General features: G+C 51.9%; 2 protein-coding genes across 6 annotated transcripts in view; both read right to left on the bottom strand.

The window, feature by feature from the left end:
• Nucleotides 1-427: 427 nt before the first annotated feature.
• On the bottom strand, nt 428-12808 carry SMARCD1 (SWI/SNF related, matrix associated, actin dependent regulator of chromatin, subfamily d, member 1). 2 transcript variants are annotated; one of them, XM_030554917.1, is made up of 13 exons: nt 12656-12808; nt 11566-11753; nt 10330-10372; nt 10099-10221; nt 9647-9769; nt 8133-8249; nt 6810-6911; nt 6517-6678; nt 6292-6389; nt 5606-5741; nt 4057-4179; nt 3656-3757; nt 428-2282 (listed from the first exon to the last, which is right to left on the bottom strand). In XM_030554917.1, exons 1-13 carry the CDS (start codon nt 12806-12808, stop codon nt 2229-2231), a joined length of 1524 nt encoding a protein of 507 aa, XP_030410777.1. In that variant the 3' UTR covers nt 428-2228. The 2 variants fall into 2 exon arrangements, with proteins under 2 accessions (XP_030410777.1, XP_030410778.1); XM_030554918.1 differs by lacking the exon at nt 9647-9769 and having other exon boundaries at nt 12656-12756.
• Nucleotides 12809-19036: 6228 nt separating this feature from the next.
• Nucleotides 19037-25475, bottom strand: part of ASIC1 (acid sensing ion channel subunit 1) — a 177788-nt gene continuing 171349 nt past the window's right edge. For all 4 annotated transcript variants that reach the window (XM_030554922.1, XM_030554921.1, XM_030554923.1 and 1 more), the window contains 3 exons: nt 23546-23625; nt 22870-22974; nt 19037-21758 (listed from right to left, as the gene is read on the bottom strand). In XM_030554922.1, coding sequence (XP_030410782.1) covers nt 21654-21758; nt 22870-22974; nt 23546-23625 — 290 coding nt within the window. In that variant the 3' untranslated portion in view covers nt 19037-21653. The remainder of the gene's footprint in view (nt 21759-22869; nt 22975-23545; nt 23626-25475) is intronic.

A 25475-nucleotide genomic window follows, 5' to 3' on the forward strand; every position in this document is an offset into this window, starting at 1 on the left:
GTTGATTGTTCATCAGTGATGGTGCCCCAATGACCAAAGTGGTTATGGGAGTGGTGATTATCATAGGGTAAAAGCACACAAAAGACTAGATTTCAGGGGGGAGACCAGAGTTCACAGTCCATGACATGTTTTTCATGGCCATAAATTTGGTAGGGCCCTATAAATAAAGTAGCACCCTCCAAATTCCACACAATTTTAAGGTGAGTCAAATTTGGACCATATAAACAAGCTGTCTTCCTTTTAAACGGGAGTGGAGTCTAGTGTTCCTGCTTGCCCTCTCTCAATGAGCAGAGGTCCTACTACACAGGGGGTTTTGCAGGTGCAAGCAGGAAGTCATTTCATCCCTTCCACAGTAGTTATGTGACAGGAGCTGGCTGTTACAAAACTGCAAACTGCCATTCGCCAGCACAGAAGGAGGGCAAATGGCTTCCTTCACAGGAGGCTTTTATTAAAATTGTGTGACATCTACAAGGATACAGTACAAAAAAAATTTTGGTCCATGAAAAACCATAATCAGTTAATAAAAACAGTATTTCTGCAACAGCTACACTTGCCTAGGCAATATCCAAGTATCCTTCACTATTACTTGCTCCGAGGAGCCGGTAGTCTGCATTAACCTGCACCGGGACTTCAGCCCCTGGTGCTATAAACGGGCAATTCTTTAAGGGTCCAAAGACAGAAGGGAGGGAAGGTTGGAAAGTCGATTACTCACAGACAAGTAGTCTCTCTCTTGTGCGCGCGCTCTCTCTCTCTCTCTCTCATACACACACACACACACACTTACAGGGGCTCTCAATTTCATAGCAGCCCCTCAACCACACTCCAGGGTAGTTGAGGCTGTTTGTCAGTAACATGATTTTACAGCTAAAGTCAGGCGAGCACAACCAACTGGGTTCTGAGTCCGCTCACTTTACAGTCCCAAAAAGGAATCTGAGCAGAAATATTTAGCTCCAGGTGAAGAGAGCCCCCACCTCCGAACAGGCTCTGCCGCACACGCATGGTCCTGAGGGCAAAGAGCACAAGAGTGCCACTAAATTAATTCATTAGCAATTCATTCCATGTCTAGGCTGCTACTCTCCGCTGGAGAAAACCCATCTGCACATACTCGATCACCTGCCCTGTGACAGCCCCCGAGCCTGCTCTGTGCCCAAACATGGAAGACAACAAAGCAGAGGAGCCCTGACTTCTACTAATTTGCTCATTTGTTTGGGGCTGTTTGGTAAAGGCCCAGGCTGCATCCTCACATCCTCGGATATACGCAAGGGAGCATTCACTTCACCAAAGGCAGAGACGCAGGATCATCATCAGCCTGGGCCAAGAAATGACCTTAAGGCTTTATGCTCTGCATAATCCTACTGCAAGGACGAGCTGCAGTTGGTGCATTCCCTGCTCTCTGCAGCAGGAAGAACAAGCAGCCTTTGGCAAGACTGCATTGCTGCTCAATCCTGCATGTTAGAGTTACGCTTGCAGCTCCCTTGGCATGCAGTAGTGTCACCTCTTCACAGCTCCATCATGTCTGTGCTGAACCAGTGTTTCCCTCATGCTCCAGGGCTGAAACAGCCTCCTAGGGAACACGAAGGGAGCTTTAACTAAGGAGACAGACACAATGAGAAAAGCAATTCTCTACATAGCACAGAAATCCTCTCTTAGGAGAGGAGAGTCCTACAAGGAGGGATGATGCAAGAGCACCCCCATGGGGGGGGAGTGTGTGCCAACATGCAGGAGCTCTGCTCCTTGTGTCTCATGGAACCTTGGGAAGTGAATGGCCATGGGCCTCTGTCTGCATGACAGATCCAGAAGGGCCCATGCTGAGAGGCTTTCCAGCCCCACATTCTCTGGGGTGCAAGAACTAGAGCCCAGTTTTGGAGAAGGGGCTGTGGTAAGTTTCTGAACTCAAAGTTCTGAACCTGCAGAAACACTGGATATTGGGGGCATTACAGCCAAAGCAGAGACAAGATCGGCTCGCAAGATCTCTGAGACTGAAAGGTTCTCAGTGAGGGAGGAAACCAGGTAGAAGTGTGTGATCCTTTGAGCCTGTCTGCTTGCTACACCCCTAAAGCCCCATGGGGCTCTGGAGTCACATTGATACAGACACTGCCAGAGGTGAGTGATGGCTGCAGGTCTCTACGCCGGAGTGGGGGTTGTGTGGGCCTAAACAGTGAACTCTGCAGCACTCAGTCTCCACAAGTAGCTGTGATGCCTTCTGATCAGGGAAGGAGTAGGGCAGCTTATGTGTTGCGGATTCCCAGTGCCTGCTCCAGCTCCTGCCGTCTCTGCTGCACCTGTGGGACGAGAAGCCAGATCTCCTGCTTTAATACACTTATAGTGAATGGTAAGAGAGTCTGAATAACAAATGCTCCAAGCCTGGAGGGAGTGGAGGAACGATGAGCCCAAACCCATTCACAGCCCCTAGAAAAGAACAGGACTCCTTCCTCAGCTTGGCTATGTCTTTCCTGTTGGCTCCCTGTCCCAGCCTCCTAAATCCTGTCCTCAGTACAGCCCCCGGGTTACAATGTGTTCCACAGGCTACTGAAGGATGCAAATTGCACAGTAGGGAGGCTGCACTGTCTAGTGGTTAGATGAAGGGAATGGACATCAGGACTCCAGGGTTCTAATGCCAGCTCTACCAATCATTCACTGTATGAGCTGGGGCAAGTCTGTGCTCCGACGTCCCCATTTTGAAGTGCAGCCAATAGCTCTCTCCTCCAGGGCTATGAGGGAATTAGCGCATGTGCAAAGCACTTCAGCCTCTGACACAAAAGGCTAATAAAGGGCAAAGAATCTTTTTTTTTTTTTTTTTTTAAATACAGTTTGCTTAACAAGAAGCCTGTGATGGGGCAGTTTCAATTTCATGCAGGGGATTTTGGGGCATGGCTCCAGCTCTCTGCCAGGGCCCACTTCAGCTCTGCACTAGCCTGTGGGCTGTTCCTGTGCAGAGATCTGAAAGCAAAGGCCAAGCCAGCATGCATCCCGTGAGGGGGGGGACGGCCTCTCTTCACAGCTACATTGCACAAGGAACTCCTAGAAAGCAACTCCACCCCACCAAGCCCAAGGACCATGGTTCTGGCTGCGATTTAAAAGGGATGTCTGTGTAATAACCATGGATTTAAATGGGAAGAGGTTGGCTAGGTGGTGGTGAGGGCTAACACTAGTATCACCTCTGCATGACCTGGTTTTGATCCTAATTGGATCTAAACCAGCAAATAGTTTTGACAGGGTCTTTCCAGCCCTGATGAGTGTTTACTGGCAGTTACTCCTGGGGGGAATTCTGTGCCACTGTGCCTCTGCATTTATTTATTGATAAATAAAACTTGGAGAATTTTAAGTATTGTGCTCAGAATTTTTAGGCGCAGAATGCCCTCAGGAGTAGGCAGTACAAGGCCATGCCACAAAGTTGCAGAACTGTATCTGAAGCAACAGGACCTGGAACAGATGGGCTGTGGCAAATCCAGGTCCAAGGTGCACTGGTCAAGTTGTGTGTAGGTATCTAGGATTGGAATAGAAGGGTGCTTGAGATCAGGACTGAGATGCATCAGCACAACTAGGTGGTTGAAACTCCGTATGCCTGGCTGCACTATGCCCAGCTTTAGCTAACAGCATCTCCCTACAAGCAGCTGCCAGGTGTGGATGGATTCTCTCAAATGGGAATGCTCACCTTGGAGTAGAAGTATCTGCACACGGCTTCCTGAGCCCAGGGCTGGAAGTAGAATTCAGCTCTACGCTCCTCTTCTGGATTCCCAACAACATCAGTCATGGTCTGGAGGCACCAAAGAGAGCACTTACAACCCAGAGTCATGCAGCTGCTCAAATTACTCTCACAAACTTCCCCATGCCCTGGGCTATCCACAAGCACTGTCCCCGCGCAGACTCCAGCAAATCCTGGCCCAGCCAGTGCTGTCAGATTGAAATCCTGGCACTCAATTCCAATTTTCGGTGTAGCTACAGACCTGCAAATTGTGCCCCTGCATGTATCTCAGCTGCTAACTGAACAAGAGTCTGATTGGATGGACAGAGCCTCTGTTTGCCTTCCACACAAAAAGGAAAAAATCTTTTTACCTTTAGGTCTCGGCACTGCGACTGGAGCCAGTCATTGATGAAGCCTTGGGGGTCACGGGCAAAACTCAGCATGAACTCACGTTGTGTCTTCAGCTGATTAATGGTTTCTATTGTCTCATGGATCTGAGAGAGAAAAATGTAGTAATGGCGTATTGCTGAACCAGGTTACGAGGCCAACCCAACAGAGAGGCAAGACAAATCAAAAGTCCAGCATGTTCAGATAAAAATTCTCATATTTCCTGGTTGACCCAGATGTGTAACATATACCCCACCCTACATCCCTCTTCCTGTAGAGACAGGGTGGTAGGTTCAGCCAATGCACTGACATGCAGACTCAGGACATTTAGCACCTTTCATCCAAAGATCATATTGGGCTTAATTACCAGGAACTACTGGCAAAAACACCCCCCCAAGATATAGCTTCAGATTGCTCCATTGTAACGAGATAGGCGAGTCACTTCATTCTGTGCCTCTAAGATCTCAGGTAGACGACCTAGGAAGAGGATCCAGCAGTCCTGACTCCCAGTCCCCTGATCTAACCACTAAGCCAGTTTCCCTCTAATCACTTTCAAATCTATTTTCTTGGTAAGTAAAAAGATTGTCACTATCTGATTTGGTATTGCAGAAATGGTGCCACCCTGGCAGAAATTTTGCCCTCACTGTTCCAGATCCCAAATATAAAGCCACTAGATGAATCCATATTGAAAGCTGCAAAAAAGCTCTTGTAGTAAGAAGAGGCCTTGAGATATAAACCTGGGTATCAAAGGCCCAGTATGAGGCCTAAGTCCTGAACTAAAGTAATGGTCAAGACTTTGCTAGCATAAAGCAAAGTTAAGCTGTGAGCCAGAGGCAGGCCCTGCTCACAGAAGCTGGCAAGGAAAGGGCTGATGCTGCAGAAAGAGATGTACCTAAAGGTACTGGACACTAGATATCAGAACATTCGCATACTTGTACACTCCATACAGATAACAAGGAACAGGCTAACCCATCCCAATGACAGGGGCAAAAGGCTAATATGATGGATAGAGTTGTTTTGTTTGAACTAACATGTACAAGGTGAGAGGCGGCACCTTACTACATACAGGGGTTGCACCTCATACGTCAGGAGTGATGTGTAGCTTGTTTGTACCTGTGTATAAGAATGCATCCCTGGGGTGGTGTCTTTGTCTGGCTGAGGGGGCAGTGGAAAGTCCCGCCACTGACTGAGCCAAGAGGCACTTTCTCATAGTATGCCCTGAATTAGACTAAGAAATCTATAGGGAACTGCCATAGTGTCCATACGGCAATAAACCTGGCCGACGTGCCTTCGTACCTTACTAGACTCTGTGGTAATTGAGGGTTCTCTTCGGGGCTGCTGTGTCAGCTATCTTCGAAGAGCTGGGACAGCACACAGAGGGAACACACGCACGCAGCCGAGCGATACCAACATTGAACAGAGCAGAGCAGCACACCAGTAGCATCTGACAACAGCTCTCTCCTGCAACACTATGCCAGCCAACCTCATCCCAGCACACAAACTCTAGCTGGAAGCGCAGGATCCAGCTCCTACCTTGTTATCCAGGGCAGCGATTTCCTGCTGGCTGGCTGTGGACAGCAAGAAAGAATTCATCTGAGTTTTAAGAGTATCATCCACTTCCACATCGATGTCATAGCAGGCGGTTTTTTTCTGGTCGTTTGGGTCAACACTGTGGACATCAGCAAGAGAACACCCAGAAAAAGTGAGAAGCCTGAGTCAGTGTATGAGTGCATCCTTACTAGCACCTCCAAGCTCCACAGGTTGAAGGGTGGGGGTAGGGAAGACAATATTAATGTATGCATTACATTTGGTTTTCTGTAACAGAGAAAGGGGTCAGCAACCCCGAGGAGCAGGAGAACACTTCATCTCCCTAGTCGCACATCATGCAGCAGCACAGGGGACCAGGAGCTTAGTCTAGACAAGCGCAGTGCAAAGGGTCAGAGCTCAAACATAAGAGCGCGGGTGCACAGTATGGTGGTCAGTGGTCAGTGTTGGCAGGAAAGAAAGCAGGGATTTACAGAGGGGTGGCTTGGTGAATGGGAAAAAGAGGTTGTTGAATTCATGCAGGGCAAAGTGAATAAAGACATGGAAAGATGCAGAGGTGAGAAAGTACAGTCAGTTTCAGTAGCTGCTGAAACAAGGAGCATCTCCCCATACAAGTCTCTCTAGCTCACTTATCTGCCCTTCCCAACAAAGAGTGCCTCAGGGGCCAATCTCACCTGATCACATGGTTAATGATGATTGGTTCTGGGGGCATGAGCAAAGCATGCAGCCTTTGAGGAATCTCAGAGAACTTCATCCGTTGAGACTCAAATATCTGCAAGAGAAAGAGGGAGTGGGGTGGAAAGGGGCAGCCTGGAGAATCTCTGGTTCCCGGCAACAGAAGCCAAAGCTGTCTCCTGCCCCAGACACGCTGCCCCACCCTAAGTTGGATATACCTTTACCTGCTGGAGATATTTGTCACAGATGACATACTCCCGCTCATGGGGATCTTGTAGCTTATGGGTCTTGATGTACTGCCACAGTGCCTGGATGATCACTGGGCGGGTCTGGGTATGAATCCCCAAGAGACGAGCCAGGCGGGGGTCCAGTTTGAACTGTGGTGGCTGAGGAGACAAGAGCATGACAAAGGTGGGGGTAAAGATGATGCAGCAACTACAGATAGAGTTCATCCAAGTCACAACTCAGATGCTAAGGCACTGCTCACTCCCCACCTGCATCGTACCAGCTTGCCTACCTGATAGTCCAGCATCAGGAGGACAGTACAGCGCACATTCACGTCCCCAGGCCTCTTCACCTGGAAGCCATCTGTCTCCTGGGTAGTAGCAGTTCTGTGCCACTGGAAAAAAAAAACGAACACAGCAGGGGAGGTGGTTTAGGGACACAGACTGCTAGGTCATTCCCTCTGCTCCTGCTCCTTGCCAGGCACAACATTTACCTGTAATTGCCCTTTACTGATGACACAAACTCCTCCCCAGAAAGATCCTGCCCATTTGACAGCATGTGATCTCTGCAATGTGCCCCGGACTCTACAGACAGTTGTGGTGGTTCTGACAACACCTCTAAACGGAGGCTGGAACTCTTGCAGTGAATAGTGTGAGGAGGGTTCATCAGAGGAGCACACAGCTCATAAGTTTTAAAGGTCAAGAGTCAAATGGCTGCAAAGGGGCTTAATTTATTTGGCATGGATCACGTTGCAGTCCCTAACACAATGGGCTTGGATGCAACAATTGTTCAATACACCTAGAAACAGCTGATAGCTAATGCCTCTGCCTTACACCTGCCTTAACAGAGAAGCTGTCTTAAACTCTCCTTTCAAATAAGTATGTAAGTGTATTCACGTGCTTGAAATTCCAGCTGTGCTGCAAACAGGTAGAACATAGAATGTTGGGCTTTATCATGAATGATTCCCAACAGCATGGCCAGGTTATGCATCCACCTCTGCTACATTCCCAATGTGGGGGAAGTATAGCCCAGCAGTTTGAGCACTGGCCTGCTAAACCCAGGGTTGTGAGTTCAATCCTTGAGGGGGCCATTTAGAGATCTGGGGCAAAATCAATACTTGGTCCTGCTTGTGAAAGCAGGGGACTGGACTCAATGACCTTCAAGGTCCCTTCTAGTTCTATGAGATAGGTATATCTCAATATATTATTTTTATTTTATTATTATCAGACTTGCTCCAAGTACGGGTAACAAAGGAGACAGGTATTTGTGGTCTGTGTCTCTGCACTTCACAGGAGCTTCTTTTGCCTAGAGTTTCACATACACTAATTGTGCAAAGCTAAGGGACTCTGATACTGTTCTTATTCATCAGAATGGCGCAAAGGGTACAAACCGTTACCTTCTTACCCAACAAGCTTCAACCCCTCTGAGGGAGGTAAGCATTATCATCATTTCACAGACAGAGAGGTGAAGCGATTTGCCCCAGGGCTTCTAGCAAGTCAGTAGCAGAGCTGGGCTCAGCACTCAAGAGTTCCTAGCTCCCAAAATGACATGGTTGCCAAGATTCTGAACTCCATTTGGAGATGTTATAACAAATCTATAACAAAGTATAGCTCACCTCCACTAGGTGATTGTCTGGGCCATACAGGTCCTTGTCCAGCTCGATCACCAGAGACTTGAAGAAGGATGAGAATTTCCTTTTCTGTTTGGTGGCATCATATTTGGACAGAGCAGCCTGCAGCAGCACAGAAAGGAGGCAGTCAAGGCCAGCAGTGGAGCACACCCAGCACACACAACAGCACTGATGCGAACTGAACCCTCCAACTCCCATTTACTGACACTAAATCTACGCCTCCCTCCAAAACCCCAATATGGAGACAATGGCATGCTTGCTCGTTGCCTTGTTCTCTTTGCTGTTTGTTCTATCCCTTCCCCACCTCCATCCTCTGTCATTCATCCATTTGCCTTTCCACTAGGGGCAGGGACTGTGTCTTTCTAAGGAATCCAGGGTTACCAGAAGCTAGTCTCCCCACACGCTACAGTAAATAGGTCCCTCAAGGACATACACCAGATCAGCTGTCCAGCACAAAGCGGAAGAAGCCCAACAGCACGGAACAGTTCAGAAATGAAAAGTAATGGGATTAAATTCTGAAGTGCTGGGACAGATTTTACATCCAATACGGATGTTCCATGGTAATCCCTTGCCAATAACCATAGCACAATGCCATGTTTGACTGGCTTCCTGTGAGGCGGATTCAAGGCCTCCTACAGATCCAGGGCAGTCACATTAATGAAGGAAGATTAAAGTCCAGGAAGCCTAATTCCAAAATTGCACTACAGTTACTGGCTCAAGAGCTAAGAAGGAACCAAACTACCCATAATAAACCCTGATCCTTCCCTTGTGTTTGCAAATCCAGTGTCGACGCCAATTCCTCACGGCAAACTAGAGACTTTTTTGGGAGGGGAACGAGGTCTCAAACTTGTTATGTGCAACCTTTGTGTCTGCTTTCAGAGGTAGGGAAGGCAAGTGCCACAAATCTGCTCCCACCATCAATCCTCTTACCTATAAAGAGCTAAGTATTATTATTGTAGTGTCCTATCTCAAAGGGTGGCCAACCGATTTGGCCCTCTTATCCTCTCCTTGGTCTCATCAGACTCCTTGGGCAGGGACGAGCGAGAGAGGATACATTCACAGAGTCCAAGGCCAGAAAGGACCATTGTGATTATCTAGGATAGAGGGCCCCTAGTTCCATTCTCAGACATTAAGTAAAAGCAGCAGAGTCCTGTGGCACCTTATAGACTAACACACATTTTGGAGCATGAGCTTTCGTGGATGAATACCCACTTTGTCGGATGCATCCACAAAAGCTCATGCTCCAAAATGTCTGTTAGTCTATAAGGTGCCACAGGACTCTTTGCTGCTTTCACAGATCCAGACTAACACGGCTACCCCTCTGATACTAGACATTAAGTAGTTGGTCTTCACCTCCAACTCTAGACCTTTGAAAGCATCTTCTTTGGTCACAACCCAACAGGGTTTAACTCCCACACCCATTTAGCTAGCTCCCCTTATCTGGAGAATTATTGCTGCTCCCTCGCCCTTCCCAGAGGGGCTGGGTGCCTCACACTCACGTCCTCAAGCAGCCGCCCTTCCACCCGGAGCTCCCACGAGGCAACAGTCCCTTCCCCATCTTCTGCGTCCGACTTGGCTGGATTGAAGGTGTTGGAGATAAAAATGCGCAGCTTTCGCTTTTGCTAAGAGGAAAAGTATCAGCTAAATGTTAATAGCAAAATGCAGAAGCCAATAAACATGCTCAGGCCACAGCCAAAATGAAAAAACCACAGGATCTGGACTCACTTTCACCTCCTGCAGCTGAGAAACAGAGTGCCAGACAAGAGAGCAAGCCAGGCAAAGAGAGGGTCAGCAAGCACTCCTGACTGCACTCTGAGGCTAAAGTCCAGGATAGGACATTGACCCTCAATACATCACACTCTCAAGAGCCTTTACAGACCCACCCAAATGCCATATAAGTCACAGGTCTCTAGGCACCCCAGCAAGAAACCTGAGCACTAGCCTCCCTTACCTTAATGGGCCGTTTCAAGGCCTCCTGGATATCCAGACGTTTCCTCATGATCGTCTGGTCCAGTTTCCTTTCAAATGCCAACAGATCCATGTAGGCCTGAGACTCTGGTACCAGTTCACGAATCTATGGCAAAGCACAAGCCAATCAAGAACGCTGCTTCTCTCCCCCTGAAACCGCTTAGAACTCAGAACTACAGCAGCGGAGGCAGGAAAAGTAAAAAACCTCACTCACCCTCTGAGGTAGAATTTTGTCAGCCATTTTCTTTTTCTTAGCACTGTTTAAAGAAGGATACACATATTAAGATGGCAACCAGTTTGTCCTTCAAACAGTCAGAACACAAGAAAAAGGAGCAAGGATGTGGGTTTATTCTCAGATTTGGGACTCTGCTATGAGGGGCACTTGCTTCTTGACATCTGTCTCAGTCCAGTCCTCCTCTCCTTCAAAGGCTGTTTATTGTGACTGTCAGTCTCTGTACAGACACTTTCCTTACCCACCCTTCCTCCCCATGGCCACAGTAAGATTGAAACTCCAATACTGCAGAGCTCAAAAGCACCTGCAAGACCGAGACCACATGATTATTTGAACATTTCATGTCTCCCAAGAGATAAGGATAGCTGGGGTTGCCTTGAGTTTGGAGAGGTGTTTGGTTAAATATTATTTTGATATAAAGTGACTCCCAGGCTTGATTGAATATTAAGTTGGGTTTTCTAACATATGTTTTTTTAAGCCAGGAGATACTGTTGAGTAGTATCAAGTGACAATGACATTGTGTTAAGAAATAAAAAAAAAAGACTCTTGCATAGGAGCTGAGTATTATTATCTGAAGCTCCCATCACCCAGTGAAGTAGCTGCACAAAAAGTTTAAGTCAGTTTGAGCCACCCACGCAAAACAATTGAAGAAGAAAGTATAAGAGCGTGCTGGCAGCAGGAAAGGGACAGAAGTCCTAGATGTAGCGACCCAAACAACATAGCATTGTGCTGATCTCCGACATCAGCAGCAAGTGTCCGAATTACTGAATATTGGCTAATCCATTTTTGCAACGTAGCCAACTAGCATCCAAAGGAGTTTATTTGGATACAATGAATGAGAATTTATGATCTGGTCCCTATTTTCTGGAGGGTCATAAATGGCCTATTTCAATTTAGATAGTGTTTTCTCTATGAACATTTTTCTTCCTTAACCATCTCAGATCATGTCTGCTTGATGTGAACACTAGAATCTTCCTGGCACTTTTGTAAGGGGTGGTGGGGTGGGTGCGCTGGTGTTTTGGAGAAAATCTGTGTCTCTATTTAGCAATGTGCTGTGCACTGGTTCGCTCCAGCCTTCCACCTCAGAGGTGGCTGAATTTTAGTGGTATTATAGTTCTACAACTTGTGAAGGACTTTGGTGTCCTTCATGAAGAGGCACTAAGTGGTCATAGAAAAGATAATCAAGCTCAGAACGAGGTGAGAAATCTGGCCTCTTACTTGTGATTACGATTCTGGACCGCTTGCTGCTGGACCTGCTGGATTTGCTGAGGAGCTGGCCTCTTTCGAGACTGATCCATACCAGATTGGGCCATTCCAGGTCGGACTGAGGGACTCCCACCATATCCTGGGGGACCCATGGACGGTCCCTGAGGAGTCATGCGGCTGCCTGGCAACATACCAGGGCGCTGAGGAGAGAAACACAGGGATCTGGTCTCCATCCGACCCAAACTCTGAAAAGATGGAGACTGCCCAATAAAGGGCAGTTAAGTCCTAAGCACAAGTGGGCTACCAAGCCACATCTGCTAAGCTAAATGTGACCCCTGCTAGCAAAGGGCCACGTGACTCATGGGCTTCCTTGAGATAGACTCAGATGGATCACTACAGGGCTAACAGCTCCAGAAGTGGATGCTTCCAACCAAGAATGAATGGGACTAACACAGAAACCATAACCTGCAAAACTGGCTATGAGAGAGAGTTCTTAATCTCAAATACCTCTCCCCACTGCAGGCCTTGTGCCCTAGCTGCCGCCTACAATTTTCCTCCATGCATTGAATCATCCCTCCAACTGCCATCCCCACAAGATACTCCCACTCTCCCCCCTCCTAACCTTAATCCCTACTTCACTCATTTCCTCTAGGCTGCCTCTCCTCTCCCTTCCAATTCAATATTCTCTTTAGGGTCACCTTTTTAACGGAGAGTAACCCTTACTCAGGGCACCCCTGATTTCACTGCAGGGTGACCTCTTTCACTCCCACCCCGTGGTACCCCCAGTTTCACCCAAACATGTCATCCTTACCCTCAAAAACACACACAGCCCTCCCCAAGCACCTAGGCCCCATTTCCTCCCCACGTCTCCCTCGCCCTGAGCCCCAGCTTGCTGTCATATCATCCCCGAGCCGCGTTCACCCCAGAGCCTGTAGCCCGGGGCTCCCCTTGCCGCGCTCAGGTACATCCCACCCCAGACAAAGACAGGTCCCGGCCACCTTCCCCTACCTGACTCCCCACCTCAGAAACGCTTCCCCCCTTGTAGCGTTCACAAGGCGGCGCCCAGCCCGGAACCCCCGCCCCGCCCCCTCCCCGGCCTTACCGGGTAGGCGGCGCCCGGCAGGGGGGAGCGGTAGAGGCCTTGGCCGGGAGCCGGGCCCATGCGGACGGGGGGCCCCGGGGTGCCCGGCCCCAGCGCTCCGGCCCCCCCGCCGCCGCTCGGAGTCACCGACTGGAAACCCGCCCGCGCCGCCATCTTCTCCCAGCACAAAGCGGGGGAGGGGGAGAAGAACCGGAACCGGAACCGGACACCGATCATAGAGCACGTGGGGCAGAGCGGCGCCAGAGGCACCATAGAGTGCCCGGTGAGGGAGCAGGGAGATGCTGGGGACGCAGGCTGCCTCCCCCTGCCGCATGGAGGCCGGCACTGCAGGCAGCCTAGAGTCCCTGGGGAGGGACTGGGGCAGTGTCCTATTGGCATCCAGCGGGGGTGGGCGGGCGAAGCCCGCCCACTTCTAAAGGGCCTCCCCCAGCCTAAGGGGAGGACCCACAGGTCTGGGACACCAAATAATTACGGGGGACAACTAATGAAAAAAACAGGATCGGGAGTGAGGTCATAGGGCTAAACGAAGGGAACCCGATGGGGACACTGAGCAGAGAACCCCGGACAACGCCCACTGCTCCTCGAAGGCGTCAAGGGAGCCAGTGGACGCCGCCCAGAGGAACTCTGCCCGGATGCGTGAGCAGACGGAGGAACGGAAATAGGCCCTACAGTCGCAGGAAATCCCGTCGGCCAACCTCCTCTCCCTGGTGTTGTAGATGGTCAGTTTGGCCAGGGCCAAGAGGAGGTTGAGAAGGAGATCCCACGACTTCGTGGGGCCATGGATGGGGAGCGTGTAGATAAAAAGGTGAGGGGAAAAGTGCAACCAAAAACGCAGGAAAATATTCAGGAGGAGCCGGAACAGAGGCTGCAACCTGGCGCACTCCAAATAAACGTGCGCCAAGGTCTCCTTCTCCCCACAGAAAGGGCAGGTGCTAGGGACAGATGTGAACCGCGCCAAGTACACGCCCGTGCTCACGGCTCCGTGAAGGAGCCTCCAACTGATATCCCCGGCGGGCCTCGGGACCAGGGCAGAGTACAAGCTGGCCCACCGGGGCTCCTCACCCTCGAGAGGCGGCAGGAGGTCCCGCCATTTGGTATCGGGGCGGGACGCGAGGGTGAGGCAGTGAAGGGTATGGAGCACGAGCGAGTACAGATGTTTCCGTGGCGCGGTCTGGAACAAAACCGGCTGCAGATCATGCAGCCGGCTGGCAGTGAAAGGGTGAGGGGGCCGATTGGGTCCACGGGGCAGGGGCCCGATAAAAATGTCCACGGGGCCTGGGGTGGAGGGTGGGCGGGGCGTGCCCTCTCGCAGGACCCGGTCGAGGTAAGCCCGAGCAGCGGGCAGTAAAGCGGCCTTCACCTCCTGAAGTACGCGCTGGGGAGTACGAGGTCTGGAGAGCCCCATGCGCTGAGCGAGCGTCAGGGGATCCAGCCAGTCTCCCCGGTCGTAGTCCAGGAGGTCTCCGACCCTGGTGACTCCCACCGAGACCAGCCTCTGGCACACCGTGGGGGACTCCGCCACCTGCACACGAAGCTGGGGATTGTGTAGCAGGGGCTCCGCGAGGAGGTCAACCCCCATGGTGGCTGCCATGGCGGTGGTGGTAGGGAGACCCACAAAGGAACACAGGCTACACCAAACACCTGTGGCCACAAATACACAGCAGTGCATGGACTATACTGCCCTTCCTGACTGGCTCAGCCCCAGCCCCAGCCCCAGCCCCAGCCTTGTAATTACACCAGAGAAATCCACCGTGGGTCAGTCTGCCCGGCTCAGGTCCTGGCCCCTCAGTGTGGTTGGGATGTGCATCTCACAGAGGGCAGGGTGATTGTCCCAAAGGACCGTCATTGCCACATGGGCCCCAACCCCTGTCATGGCACCTGGCTGCACAGCCCAGCTCTCTCCTACCTGTATGGCGCTCATTTCAGGGCTGTATCATATCACAGCTCCTGTGTCTGCTGGCAGCACCAGCAGTGAGCGAGTGGTAACCATGAATTACTGCGGGAGAAGGGGGCAGAGGTGATGCTATCTCTGCCTGTATTTATACACACAGCATGATTAATCCTCACCCTGCAGGTTCACGGAGGCCACACAATCCACAGGGTGAAGGCACCAGAGTGCCAGCAGGGGTAGCATGGCTTGTGCCCCCTGCGCTCCAGCCAAAGTTGGCTGCCTGCGGGTCCCACAGTCCCCAACAGGGATAAATCAGCTAATGCCTTCTAATCCACTCTGCCTCTCAGGCTGCCGCAGTAATGGAGCTATAGCCTGTTTCTCTCCTGAGACAAGCAGCTGGACGTGTCCACAGTGGAGTCTTAACTGAATGAGATGGGCCCCAGGAAGCCAAACTGCATTAGTGCCAGAGAGCCTCTCAAAGGGACACTTGGGACCCTCTAATCTGATTGGCTCTGAGCCTGGAATATCCGGTGGCAAGTTTGCCAAGTGCCATTTAATTAGGTAGGAGGCTAATGCAATGCTGTTCTGTAGGGGCAGGAATTCCTCTGTGGATGAGGTGTCCTGGGCTTGGTGGGCCTGTTTCTATACTCAACTCAGCGCCCTGGTGTGGGACTGCAGAGCCACACCATGGGAGGTGCCATAAAACCGAGGTTCTAATCCTTGTGGTTTTGAAAGGCCCTATGATGCCATACATGAAAGACAAGTTATCAGCACCTGGACAAATTCCCTGCTGTCTCCCTAACAGCCCACTGCAGTATCCATCCACTGACTATTGACTTCCTCTTCACTTCCTGTCCTAAGCTGCTGTGTCGCAGCTATGTTCTAACCCAGAGGAGGCCAGGTCTTGGCAGTGGGAAGCCCATCCCTGCATAGAGACTGAGTATCTGGGGCCTTGTGGTGAAAAGTGCCCTTTTATCAGGCCTGGAGCCTTTATGTCAGCACATCAGAGCGGTGTTGGCCTCAAGGCCATTTCACAGAACCTCATGTCTGTCAGCAGGAGCCTGAGCTTCCCACACACGTGACACCACCAACATGCCACAGCTCTACCCTGGAGGGACTCGCCTAAGAGTCAGAGGAGAGGGAAATTCCTGTGGCCCATTCAGCCCTTGGCCTCTCATGGAGCTACCAACAAGAGGGCTAAGGAGGGCCCATCTTGGTGGTTTTTGTGATGTCAGAACTAGGCTGCAACCCAGTAAACCCATTCCAGGGCATTGGGTAGCGATAGGCAGGCAGGCTGAGATGGAGGGCTCACCAGCTGCCCAAGTCAGCCATTTGTGACCTGTGCACCATGACATGTCACAGACGGGCTAGGACCAAACCCCAGATTCCTTCAAGTCTGGGGATATTTAGCTCCAGAACTGGCCTTTGCAGCTGGCCAGACTCCCACTCCCAGCCCTCCTGAGCCCTGGCTATGCTGAGGCCTGAGAACAGGCTGCGGTGCAAAGGATGCATTCTAACCAGAGGTACTCCAGGCACCAGTGCAGCAAGCACATGCCTGGGGCAGCAAGCTGCGGGGGGGCGGCCTGCCGGTCGCTGTGAGAGTGGCAGTCAGGCAGCTTTTGGCAGCATTCCTGCGGGAGTTTTGCTGGTCCCACGGCTTTGGTGGCAATTTGGTGGCGGGTACGCCGAAGGCGCGGGACCAGCAGATCACCTGCAGAAATGCCACTGACTCCGTATGACCAGCAGACCGCCCGCAGAAACGCTGCTGAAGGCTGCCTGACTGCCGTGCTTGGGGCAGCAAAAACATAAGAGCCGCCTCTGATTCTCACTGCATCAGTACCCCACTGCCACTTGGGCATGCCCTACCCCAGCCATGGCCCCAGGTGGTCGTTCAGCCATTGGGCACCAAGTGCTGGGGGAGCAGGCTGGCTTCACGTGTCATGCAGAAGCCGTGAATGCCAGCAGCACATTGCTCAAGGCTGCAGCACTGGGCATATTAATTCCTTTGCTGTTAATGAGGTCCTGTAATTGTAGAGGCCTTGTTTTCCAGCCATTTAGCTCTGGACAATGACACAGGGTTTGTTTTGTCACCATCTGCTAGGAGGCAGCAGTGCCCACTCTGAGCGTACACATCACCAGAGCAAACCCAGGCTGGAGTCCTCCCTATGATGCCCTGTGCTGGAAGGCAGAAGGCTCAATGCGTGGCTAGTATGGGAAGGGAGGGGCCTAGGATTTCACTGCATTGGGCTCCAGCTCCTGCCCTAAATCTCAGTGTCCCAGCCCCATGCCTGCCCATTGCTGGAATGCAGGGCCCCTGCACTTACCCTCATTCAAAGTCCAGTCCCAGGATCCATCCTTGCCTGCTCCATGCTGAAATGCAGAAATGTGTCTGAGGCCTCGTAACAGGATTCCCACTCACCGCTAGTGTGTCCGCTCATGGCTACATCTGGGAAAGTAGTTCTTGTGGCACTGGGTGCCCGCTTCTGCTCTCTGCTCAATCCGCATGTCCCTCTAGCCAGGCCCCTCCCAGGGTGCAAAGTCCACCAGGACTAGTGGCTAGCAGTGGAACCCGGGCCTGCCTGCCACTCCGGATTGTAGCCTACAGGCCCTATAACCACCAATCCAGGATTGCTCAGTCCCTGTCCCTTAGCTCATTCCTACCCAGCTCCTCTCTCTCTTCCCTTGCCTGTTTGTGGGTTTACCACAGGAGATATACTACTCCCTGGCTATTTCACCCCTTTCTAGCCTCTTGCTAGCTAGACTCTTACTCCAGGGCAGGATTTTTAGGGCTTACTCACTCCCCGGACTTCTTGCTTGTCCCTAACAAGCTCCCTCATTCCAGAGAGCAATGGCAGATTTCTTCCCCTGCCATTCCCTTCTGGTTTTATAGCACTGCCCTAGCCTGTCCGCACCTGGGCTTCACTTGTAATTAACCCAGGTCGGCCTTCTCACTGGTGACGCCAGGTAACCTGTCTGGCTTCTGGGGCCCTCGCTGGCCTATCAGGGTTGCACATCCCTTCATAGGCCTGACGCCACATTCAGGCCAGTGAATGCTGTCACACAGTATGCACTATGGCCTTTAGCAAACCACACTGACACTCGGACAATGCCAGTGTGCAGTGGCCATTCCACTGCAGTCCCCACAGTGCTGCAGAAGTCTTTGAGCCCCAGCCAGGCTTTGCTCAACGACTAGTTAATTTAGGTTCATTAATTCCCCATGGAGCATGTGGCTTACACTACTAACTATTTTGTTCCTATTCAAATACATCCCTCCCCAACCCCCACCCCCACCCCCACCCCCTGGCAGTGCAGTGCCGTGCCGTGCCAGATCTGGCCCAAAAAGAGCAGGCTGGGAGGGAGTCATGACTGCAGCTGACATGCACTGACATTCATTCTACCAACAGCCCCTGGTGTTCCTCTGCAGCCCAATCTGAGTGAACCGTGTGAGTCTGGCCGTTCTACACTGTCTCCAGCACATCACTGGCCATGTGTGCTAAGTCTCCCTCAGAGACTGGATCCTGCCCTGCATTATGGTGCTAGACAGCCAATTGTTGCTAATACAGCCCAATTAAACAGGTTCTCACCAGGCTCAAACTTTCCACACCAGTTTGCCCTCAGGCAGCACACAGAGGTGAAATCCTGAGGAAGCTGAAAAGAGCCCATTGGAATGGGACTGCTCAGATGACCTTCCTGCCTGGTGGTGCTATGTAATCAATGGAGATTGGCCCCAGGACAGTGCAAGATTGGGCCGCCTTGCTCCTGTAATCTCACACCATTTAAAGCCTCCCTCCTAGAGGCTTTGGCTCAGGAAAGCACTTAAGCACATGCTTAACGCTAAGCATTGCAGTCAATGGGACTCTTACACACAGCTGAAGGTAAGTATGTATGTAAGTCACTCCAATTTAAGGCCAACACTTCATTCTGCAGCAAGTCCCCTCTTTGGTCCTCAGTTTGAGATGCACAACATGAGCCCTGTGGGGAAGAAGATGCTGCCTGGGGTGCTTCTGATTTCCTACCCACAAGGATAGAGTCCTGGAGCCCAGCTGGGGAGAAAAAGGCTCAGTATCTATCCTTTATCTCATCCATTTATAGTATCCTTTATATCATTGTTAAGAGTAGCAGGTATTGATATACAATGCATTTGTCATCTTATTGTGCTTCCTATGAAAATGTGTGTACATAGTACAGATACCAGAGATAATTCAACACTTTATACACTTGAAGGCATTCAGAGATCAGTAACAGAAAAATGGCACAATATCAAGGCCTAAATGCTACTGGATGGGTATCTACACTGATATGCCGCATACAGATATATATATATATATATATATATATATATATATATATATATATATATATATATATATATATATATGTACACACACACATATATATATATATATATATGTACACACACACATATATATATATATATATATATATATGTACACACACACATATATATATGATATATAAAATGAGGATGACATAGTAAAAACAGACAAATAAAAAATGATAAACGGGTGAGCATCAAGGTCAAATCCAAATCCAAGCCCCATCTTTAAAAGCTTTAGAGCGTGAGAGTGAAAATAAGAAAGAAAAAAATAAAAGGAATGAAACTGCCCTAAGGAGCCATAAGACAATCTATGGATGTGGCTGACCCGTCTGTCTTTGGGCGAGTGCTCGATACAAAGGCCTGACCCCGGTTCCTAATTTTGGTCAGGAAGTAAAATAATAATAATCATAAAGTAAATAAAGATTAGAAAAATGACATTGCAAAAACTCTTTAAGCTAAGTAGCACGTCAGCCCTGCAGAGCTGTCACATGGTGGAGGGTGCAGGGTGGGCATGAGAATTCTGGGGCTGACCATGACAGTGGAACAAAAGGATGGAGGCAACCCAGGCAAGGTCTGGCTCTGGAGTCCCTGGCCTGGCTGCAGAGGGGTTTGGGTTTGTTACACACAAGTCAAACTGACCTCACAGCGCCTCTCCTCTATGTACCAGCATCCCATGGAGGGGCTATGACTGGGCTGGCTCCGCCCACGCAGCCCAGCCTATGGGCAGTAGTAGTAGAGACTCTGGGACACAAAGGGCCAAGGGTGGCTGTGAATGACAGACACTGCTGAAAAACCAAGCCCAGGGCCTGCCATTTTCAGAACCTGCCAGTGATTTGGGAATTTCATCTGGAGAAGTGCAGGGGGAGGGTCTGTGGGTCATTTCCAAAGGGTGGATGTCTGTGAGTCCCCAGAGGGTTCTGCTTGGTGGAGGGCTTGGCTCAGCTGATATTGGCAGAGCTGAGGGCACAAGCAGGGTCGTGTGGACAGGATCTGTCCTGCTGGAAGCCTCCTTCCGTGGGAAGTTAGCTCAGCCCATGGGCACCAGCTTCCCCAGCCAGCTCTGAGCCACGGGCTTCCCTGGCATCAGGCTGTTCCAGAGGATGCCTGGCTTCCAGGTGACTCCATGGCAGATGGGAATGCAAAGCCCTACATTTCCTGGGACAGCACCTGCCTGGAGGACATGTGACTGGCCTAGGAAAGCTGGACAGGTGCCTTTTAGAGAGGCATGGCTCCCCCCAGAAAACTCCTGGGTCTGACTATCCATAGTGCAGCTCTGGAGTGTGGGCTGTCTCGGGCAGGCTCCCGATCCCACTTGCATGGGAAGTGGCAGCACGATCAGTGTGAAGCTTCATCCATCAGCATTTTCTCTGCCTGTCATGCTGACCCTAGTGCTCCCATAGCACATCTAGCCCCAGCTGCCTGGCTTGGCAGACTTATCTGGAAAGGACTGTGCAACAGTGGGGGCTTATGGGCCTGAGGGGGATTCTTCCCTTTATGTGCCCTATTAGCTATGAGGCTTCTGCCTTAGCGGAAAAGGAGGCTGAGGCCTCTTAGGGTTTTTGGAAAGTCCTCCTTGACCCTGCAGCATGGCTACTATACGGGCCTCATTCCCTTCCCCCTCCCGAAGTTACAGTCTTTGGCACTGTCCACACACAGCAGCCTCTCTGGACGCCTCTGGATTGTGTAGGTTCCAGATGTGAGAGTTTGGGCAGGAGACTTCTTTGGGGGTGGAGCATGTGAAGGAGGGTGGTGGTGAAGGGAGGAAGATGGCTGTGCTTGTTCACAGATGGGGCCATCATTACCCCAGCTCAGTCCCCAGAACACCAATCGTGGTCATGTTGGAGGGGACAGGAGCCAGGGGAGACCTGGGGACATCTGCCCTTGAGCTGAACCCACCGCCAGGGAAGGTTCCCAGGGACCATCATGCTCAGAGACTCAGTGCCAGGGGCAGGGGACTAAGTTCAGAGCAAGTCTGTGGCTGCTGAATCAGCTGCAGTGCACATGGGACACGCAGCAGAAGCTTCTGGGATCCAGCTCTCACCATCAGCCTCTCCCATCCACACTGGGGGTGAAATGCTGAAAGAGGGGCCCAGGCAAACATGCTGCCATAGCAGTGGGGCCCCTGGCTCACCAGGCCCTGGGGGCTCCCACCTTTGTGGAGGTGATGCTCCAGTACGAATAGATTCCCCTGCTCTGTGGAGAGCTGGCTGAAGCTGAGTGCAGGGACCAAGCCTCCCCGTGCTCGCTCATAACCCTCCCCCACACCAAGTCTCTCTCCAGTGCGATGCGTAGCTGCGGGATAGACATGGAAACCAGGTAAATGGACAGGAACAGGGAACATGGGAGAGGGGTTACTTCCCCCAGTGTGACTGCAGCCAAACAGCTGAGTCTTCTCTTTTTAGTCAAAAACAAACTGAGGAGCCAAGGAGGAGTAGGCCAGGTCCTGTGGTGCAGCCCGGTTCGTGTGTAGCTCCAGCACAGGCTGCAGAGTCAGAGCGGTGGGGGGTGGGGGGTGGGACCAGAATGTCTAAAAGTCTCTAACCTATGGGGAGGTGGGGGAGCAGCTGGCGCTGAGTCTGTATCCAGGGTCAGAAACCAACCCAACCGCCTGCCACCTGGCCCTAAACCTGAGGCCATCACTCTTGTTAATGTCCCACACTCGCAAGGAGCAAGGGCCCCTAGGTGTGTCCCCTCCATGGATGCCCCCCAGGGACAGGGGCCGCTCTCCGGAGGGCTTTGGTAGTGTATGTTGTACATCCGGACGTCAGTTAGCAGGTGAAGTCCTCAAACGTGCCCCGGGCCGGGTGGTGAGGTAGAATGTTGGCTGCATACGTCATCCCGGCTGGGTGGCCCCTTAGGCTCTCGCAGGGATTCTGGGGGCAAGCGAGATGAGGGAAGGAGAGTTAAGCACAGCAGGTCCCGAGCGCAGGGAGAAGAGCAGATGATACAGCAACAGCATCATGCAGTGCCTTGATAGAGGCAAAAGTCCAGCCCTCTGGTAATCACAGAGACCAGAGGCTCTGGCAGCATTTGAGGAGCCCGGAAGCTCAGGGGATGTCCCCAAAACACTTAGTGCCCTTGCCCAGGGAGCCCCAGAGCACAGGAAATCTCCATATATCTGGCTGAGTGACACCACCTCCCGTGAACAAAGACCCTGTTTAGAGATGGGCTGCAAGGTTTGTGGCTCTTCTGTAATAAGTGAACCAGCTCCCTAGGTCCAATGCCCTGGAGCTTGGCAGACCTGTGCATCTGGGTCAGAACTTTCTGACTTGGGGTCATGGCCTCAAGAGAACCACAGTTGTCAGCTATCTTCAGCAAGCCAGTCGGCACTGAACTCTAGTGCCTAAATACCATAGTGACTGGCACACTAGCAAGACCTGGGCGGTTTTCTATCCTCTCCCTCTCCAAAGGCTGCCAACTACCACTCCAGGCAGTCCCAGAGGACAGGGGTAGTGGGTACTGGAGCATGGGGCCCTAAGCTGGCATGCTCAATTCCCTGCTGTGGATCCCAGCCATGTCCTTTCACTGCAGGTTGCTCCCCAGCAATCCCCACAGCACAAAAGTTGTTCCCACAAGCCACTTTCTCAGCAGCCTATGGCTTTGGGGGTTCCTAACTTTGGTTGTCAAGGCAGCCAGTCCTCTCTTAGCCCTCCTTGCTAGCTCAGAGGTGAAGGAGCAGGAAGAGACCAGACAGCAAGGATGCTAAAGGGAAGGATTGAGATGCATGCCCTCTGCTTGGGGACCTTGCACAGTCTCTGGTTACCCTACAGCAGGCTCTGGCCAGTGATATGGGTCTGCCCTTCTCACAAGCATTCAGCAGCCTCCAATAGAACCCCCAGCCCCAGAGGGCTCGCTGAGCGGTATGGGGGGAACTGCAGGGCAGAGTGCTGCCCTCCCAGCAGTGTAGGGGTCAGTGGGGATGTTGAGGAGTCTAACTGAGGCATGGCCCAGGCCACAAAGAGAAGGGCAGGTTCAGGCACTTACATGGCGTTTCACATCGTCCATGCTCAGGGCGATGCCCTTGTCTGTGTTGTTCCTTTTGTGATTCTTTTGGCACTTGGCCCGGCGACACAGCTTGTACTTTATGACCTGAAAATGAAAGCAGCTCCTGGGTGGGATGGTCTCCTCAGTGACCCAAAGTATCCTGCGCGCTGAGGAGCCGGGGGACATCAGAAGCACCAGTTACAGGGGGGCAGTGCTGAGGTAAGTCACATGATGAGGGACTGGTGGAAACTGCACAGGCCAGATCCTGCTCCCAGCCACAGCACAGATAAATCCAGAGCGACTCCATGTTCTGCACTGGATGCAGGGTAACTGAGATCGGAAACTCACCCACAACATATGAAGGGGCTTACAGCTCTCATGGGCAGGAGGGATTTGGCTCCCAGGGGATTGGCAGGAGGCGCACGAGGCTGGCAGCAGCCTGGGGGAAGATTTCATGCTGAGTGGGAAGGGACTGGGAGGGCAGAGGGGGTCTGGCGCGTGAGACCAGGCAGGGAGCAGGCAGTGAAGTGACATGCAGAAGTGAAGGGGAGGAAGGAGCTGTGGGAGAAGCAGTGTGACAGGGGTTGACCTTAGGGGAGCATCTTGGTGCATCATGGGGGATGGTTCTTAACCCCCACAGCAGAGTGGGGTTCCTGGTGACCCCTCCTTCACTCACCTCATAGGCATAATCGAACAGCTCCAGCACGGTCAGGATGCTGGCCCCAATGAACAGCCCCATCTGCCCACCAATGTCGCCTGGAGACGAGAGGGATGAGAGCAGTCAGGGTGGGCTGGCTGGGAGTGGGTGGGCCGTCAGCCACACAAGGGCTCAGTTATATAGTGGAGGACAGGACAGCTGAGGAAAGGAGACCAGACTGAGGGAGGGAGGGAGGGAGAGGAGAAGGCAGCAGCTCCACCTGCCATAGCGGCTCATCCACTTGTAGTGAGAGGCTGGATCTCTCCCCGCTGAGGTCACTCTAGTGGTCTCTGATGAGCCTGTGACACGGACACCTCCCACCTCTCGACCAGCCAAAGCTGGGGGCCTCTGAGGATCCTTGATCCTGACCCCAGGCTGCAGCTTGGTGAGCTCTGATCTGCTGGGCTGGTGAATCTACGAGCTCAGCGACCCTCCACAAGGGCTCAGGACCTGGGTTCTGCACCCTGCGATGAATGGACTCACCAGTGGCCAGGGCTCTGTCTTCCAATGTGAGATTCACTAGGAAACCCCAGGGATGAGGCCAGGAAGCCAGGGAGCCTGCAGCCATGCCAGGATTTTCCCAAAGCACCACGGTCCTGTGCTGCAGGTTTTGGCTCTGTGTCCCCAATAAACACCCCTCAGTATGGAGCCAGCAAAGCCCCTGGCCCTTGGGGATGGCTATACCGAGAGGCCAAATACTCACAGCTCCCATTGACCCTCAGCCGCTCTAGGAATCAAGCCCTGACTCTCCCTTGGCCTCTTAAGAAGGGCCTGGGACTGGCTGTCAGGCTCTGCGTAGGTCTTATGCAGACCTGCCCCATTGACTTATACCAGCAGCTAGACCAAGGGGGATCTGCCTCATCTTTGGAGTACCAAGGCCCAAGAGTTTCTCTAACCAATGCAAGGGATAGCTGGAGCAGGGAGGTTCTGGAGGAAAAAGCCTTGGAAGAGCCAAGTCAAGAGGGATAAGGTGTGTGAGTAAGCTTCTCTCATTGGCTCACCCACCTGCCCTACAAGGGCCTGTCAGTCAGGACTTCACACCATCTTCTACTAGTGACAAATTGGATGACTCAGTGCACATGCACCCAGGGGATCCTATATAATTTCTGCACTCCATGAGCCCTACTCCCTCAGCCGGCTAGAGACCAAACCCCAATGGCTCTGCACTGAGATGAAATCTGCTCATTAAATGGCTCAATTGCTATTTTCCAATTAGTTTTTTCAAAAAGCCCTTAGACATCTGCACTTGGGTCTGCAGGAAGGAGTCTGCTGCAGAGAAAACAGATCAGGACAGGAGCTTTGGGGAAGGGCTGGTACAGATAATGCTACTTCTTACTCACTGAAATCTGGTTTATCTGCCAGACATAGACCACATGGTCCCCCCCATCTGCATAGGGCGGGGTGGAAGGTAAATCATTGAGCTGAGCCAGCTGCCACGGGCTAGGTTCAGAGGTGAGGTGTGCGAGGGGGCGTGAGTTCCATGCTGAAGGTGGGCACACAGCCATCTGAGCTGGGGGCGATCATGCTCCCAGTCATCCCATGTGATGTTCTGGGACTGGTGCACCAGATTTATCCCAGTGCCGCTCACAGCAGTCTGTCCCCAAAGGGGCGGCAAGAGAAGCAACAGCCCTGTGTACAAACAGCTCCCACAAACCCCCACACTGAGCCTCATCCTGGTCCCACTGAAGCCAGTGAGAGTTTTCCAATTCACAGCAGCAGGATCCAGACTCAGCTACCACATTCCAATGTGCAGTGTCTCTCAGCTCCTTAGTGTGCGATGCCTCTCGCAGCACACATCACCATGTGCCTGGCCCTAGAGCCATGGAATTACCCTCTGCTCCACCTCTCCCCTGCACTCAGCACCAAAGACCCTGCTTTCACAGAGGACTCCACAGCTCATGCCCACTGG

Source organism: Gopherus evgoodei, chromosome 3 (assembly GCF_007399415.2).
Source record: "Gopherus evgoodei ecotype Sinaloan lineage chromosome 3, rGopEvg1_v1.p, whole genome shotgun sequence".
In the NCBI taxonomy this organism is placed as follows: domain Eukaryota; kingdom Metazoa; phylum Chordata; order Testudines; family Testudinidae; genus Gopherus; species Gopherus evgoodei.

Excerpts from the sequence above, each read along its gene's own strand:
- SMARCD1 (XM_030554917.1), bottom strand. The coding sequence starts at position 12,808 with ATGGCGGCGCGGGCGGGTTTCCAGTCGGTGACTCCGAGCGGCGGCGGG. Across the intron at positions 4,180-5,605 it reads TCGCTGCCCTGGATAACAAG|ATCCATGAGACAATAGAAAC; the intron begins GTAGGAGCTGGA and ends TTTCTCTCTCAG. Across the intron at positions 3,758-4,056 it reads CGCAGTGCCGAGACCTAAAG|ACCATGACTGATGTTGTTGG; the intron begins GTAAAAAGATTT and ends TGGTGCCTCCAG.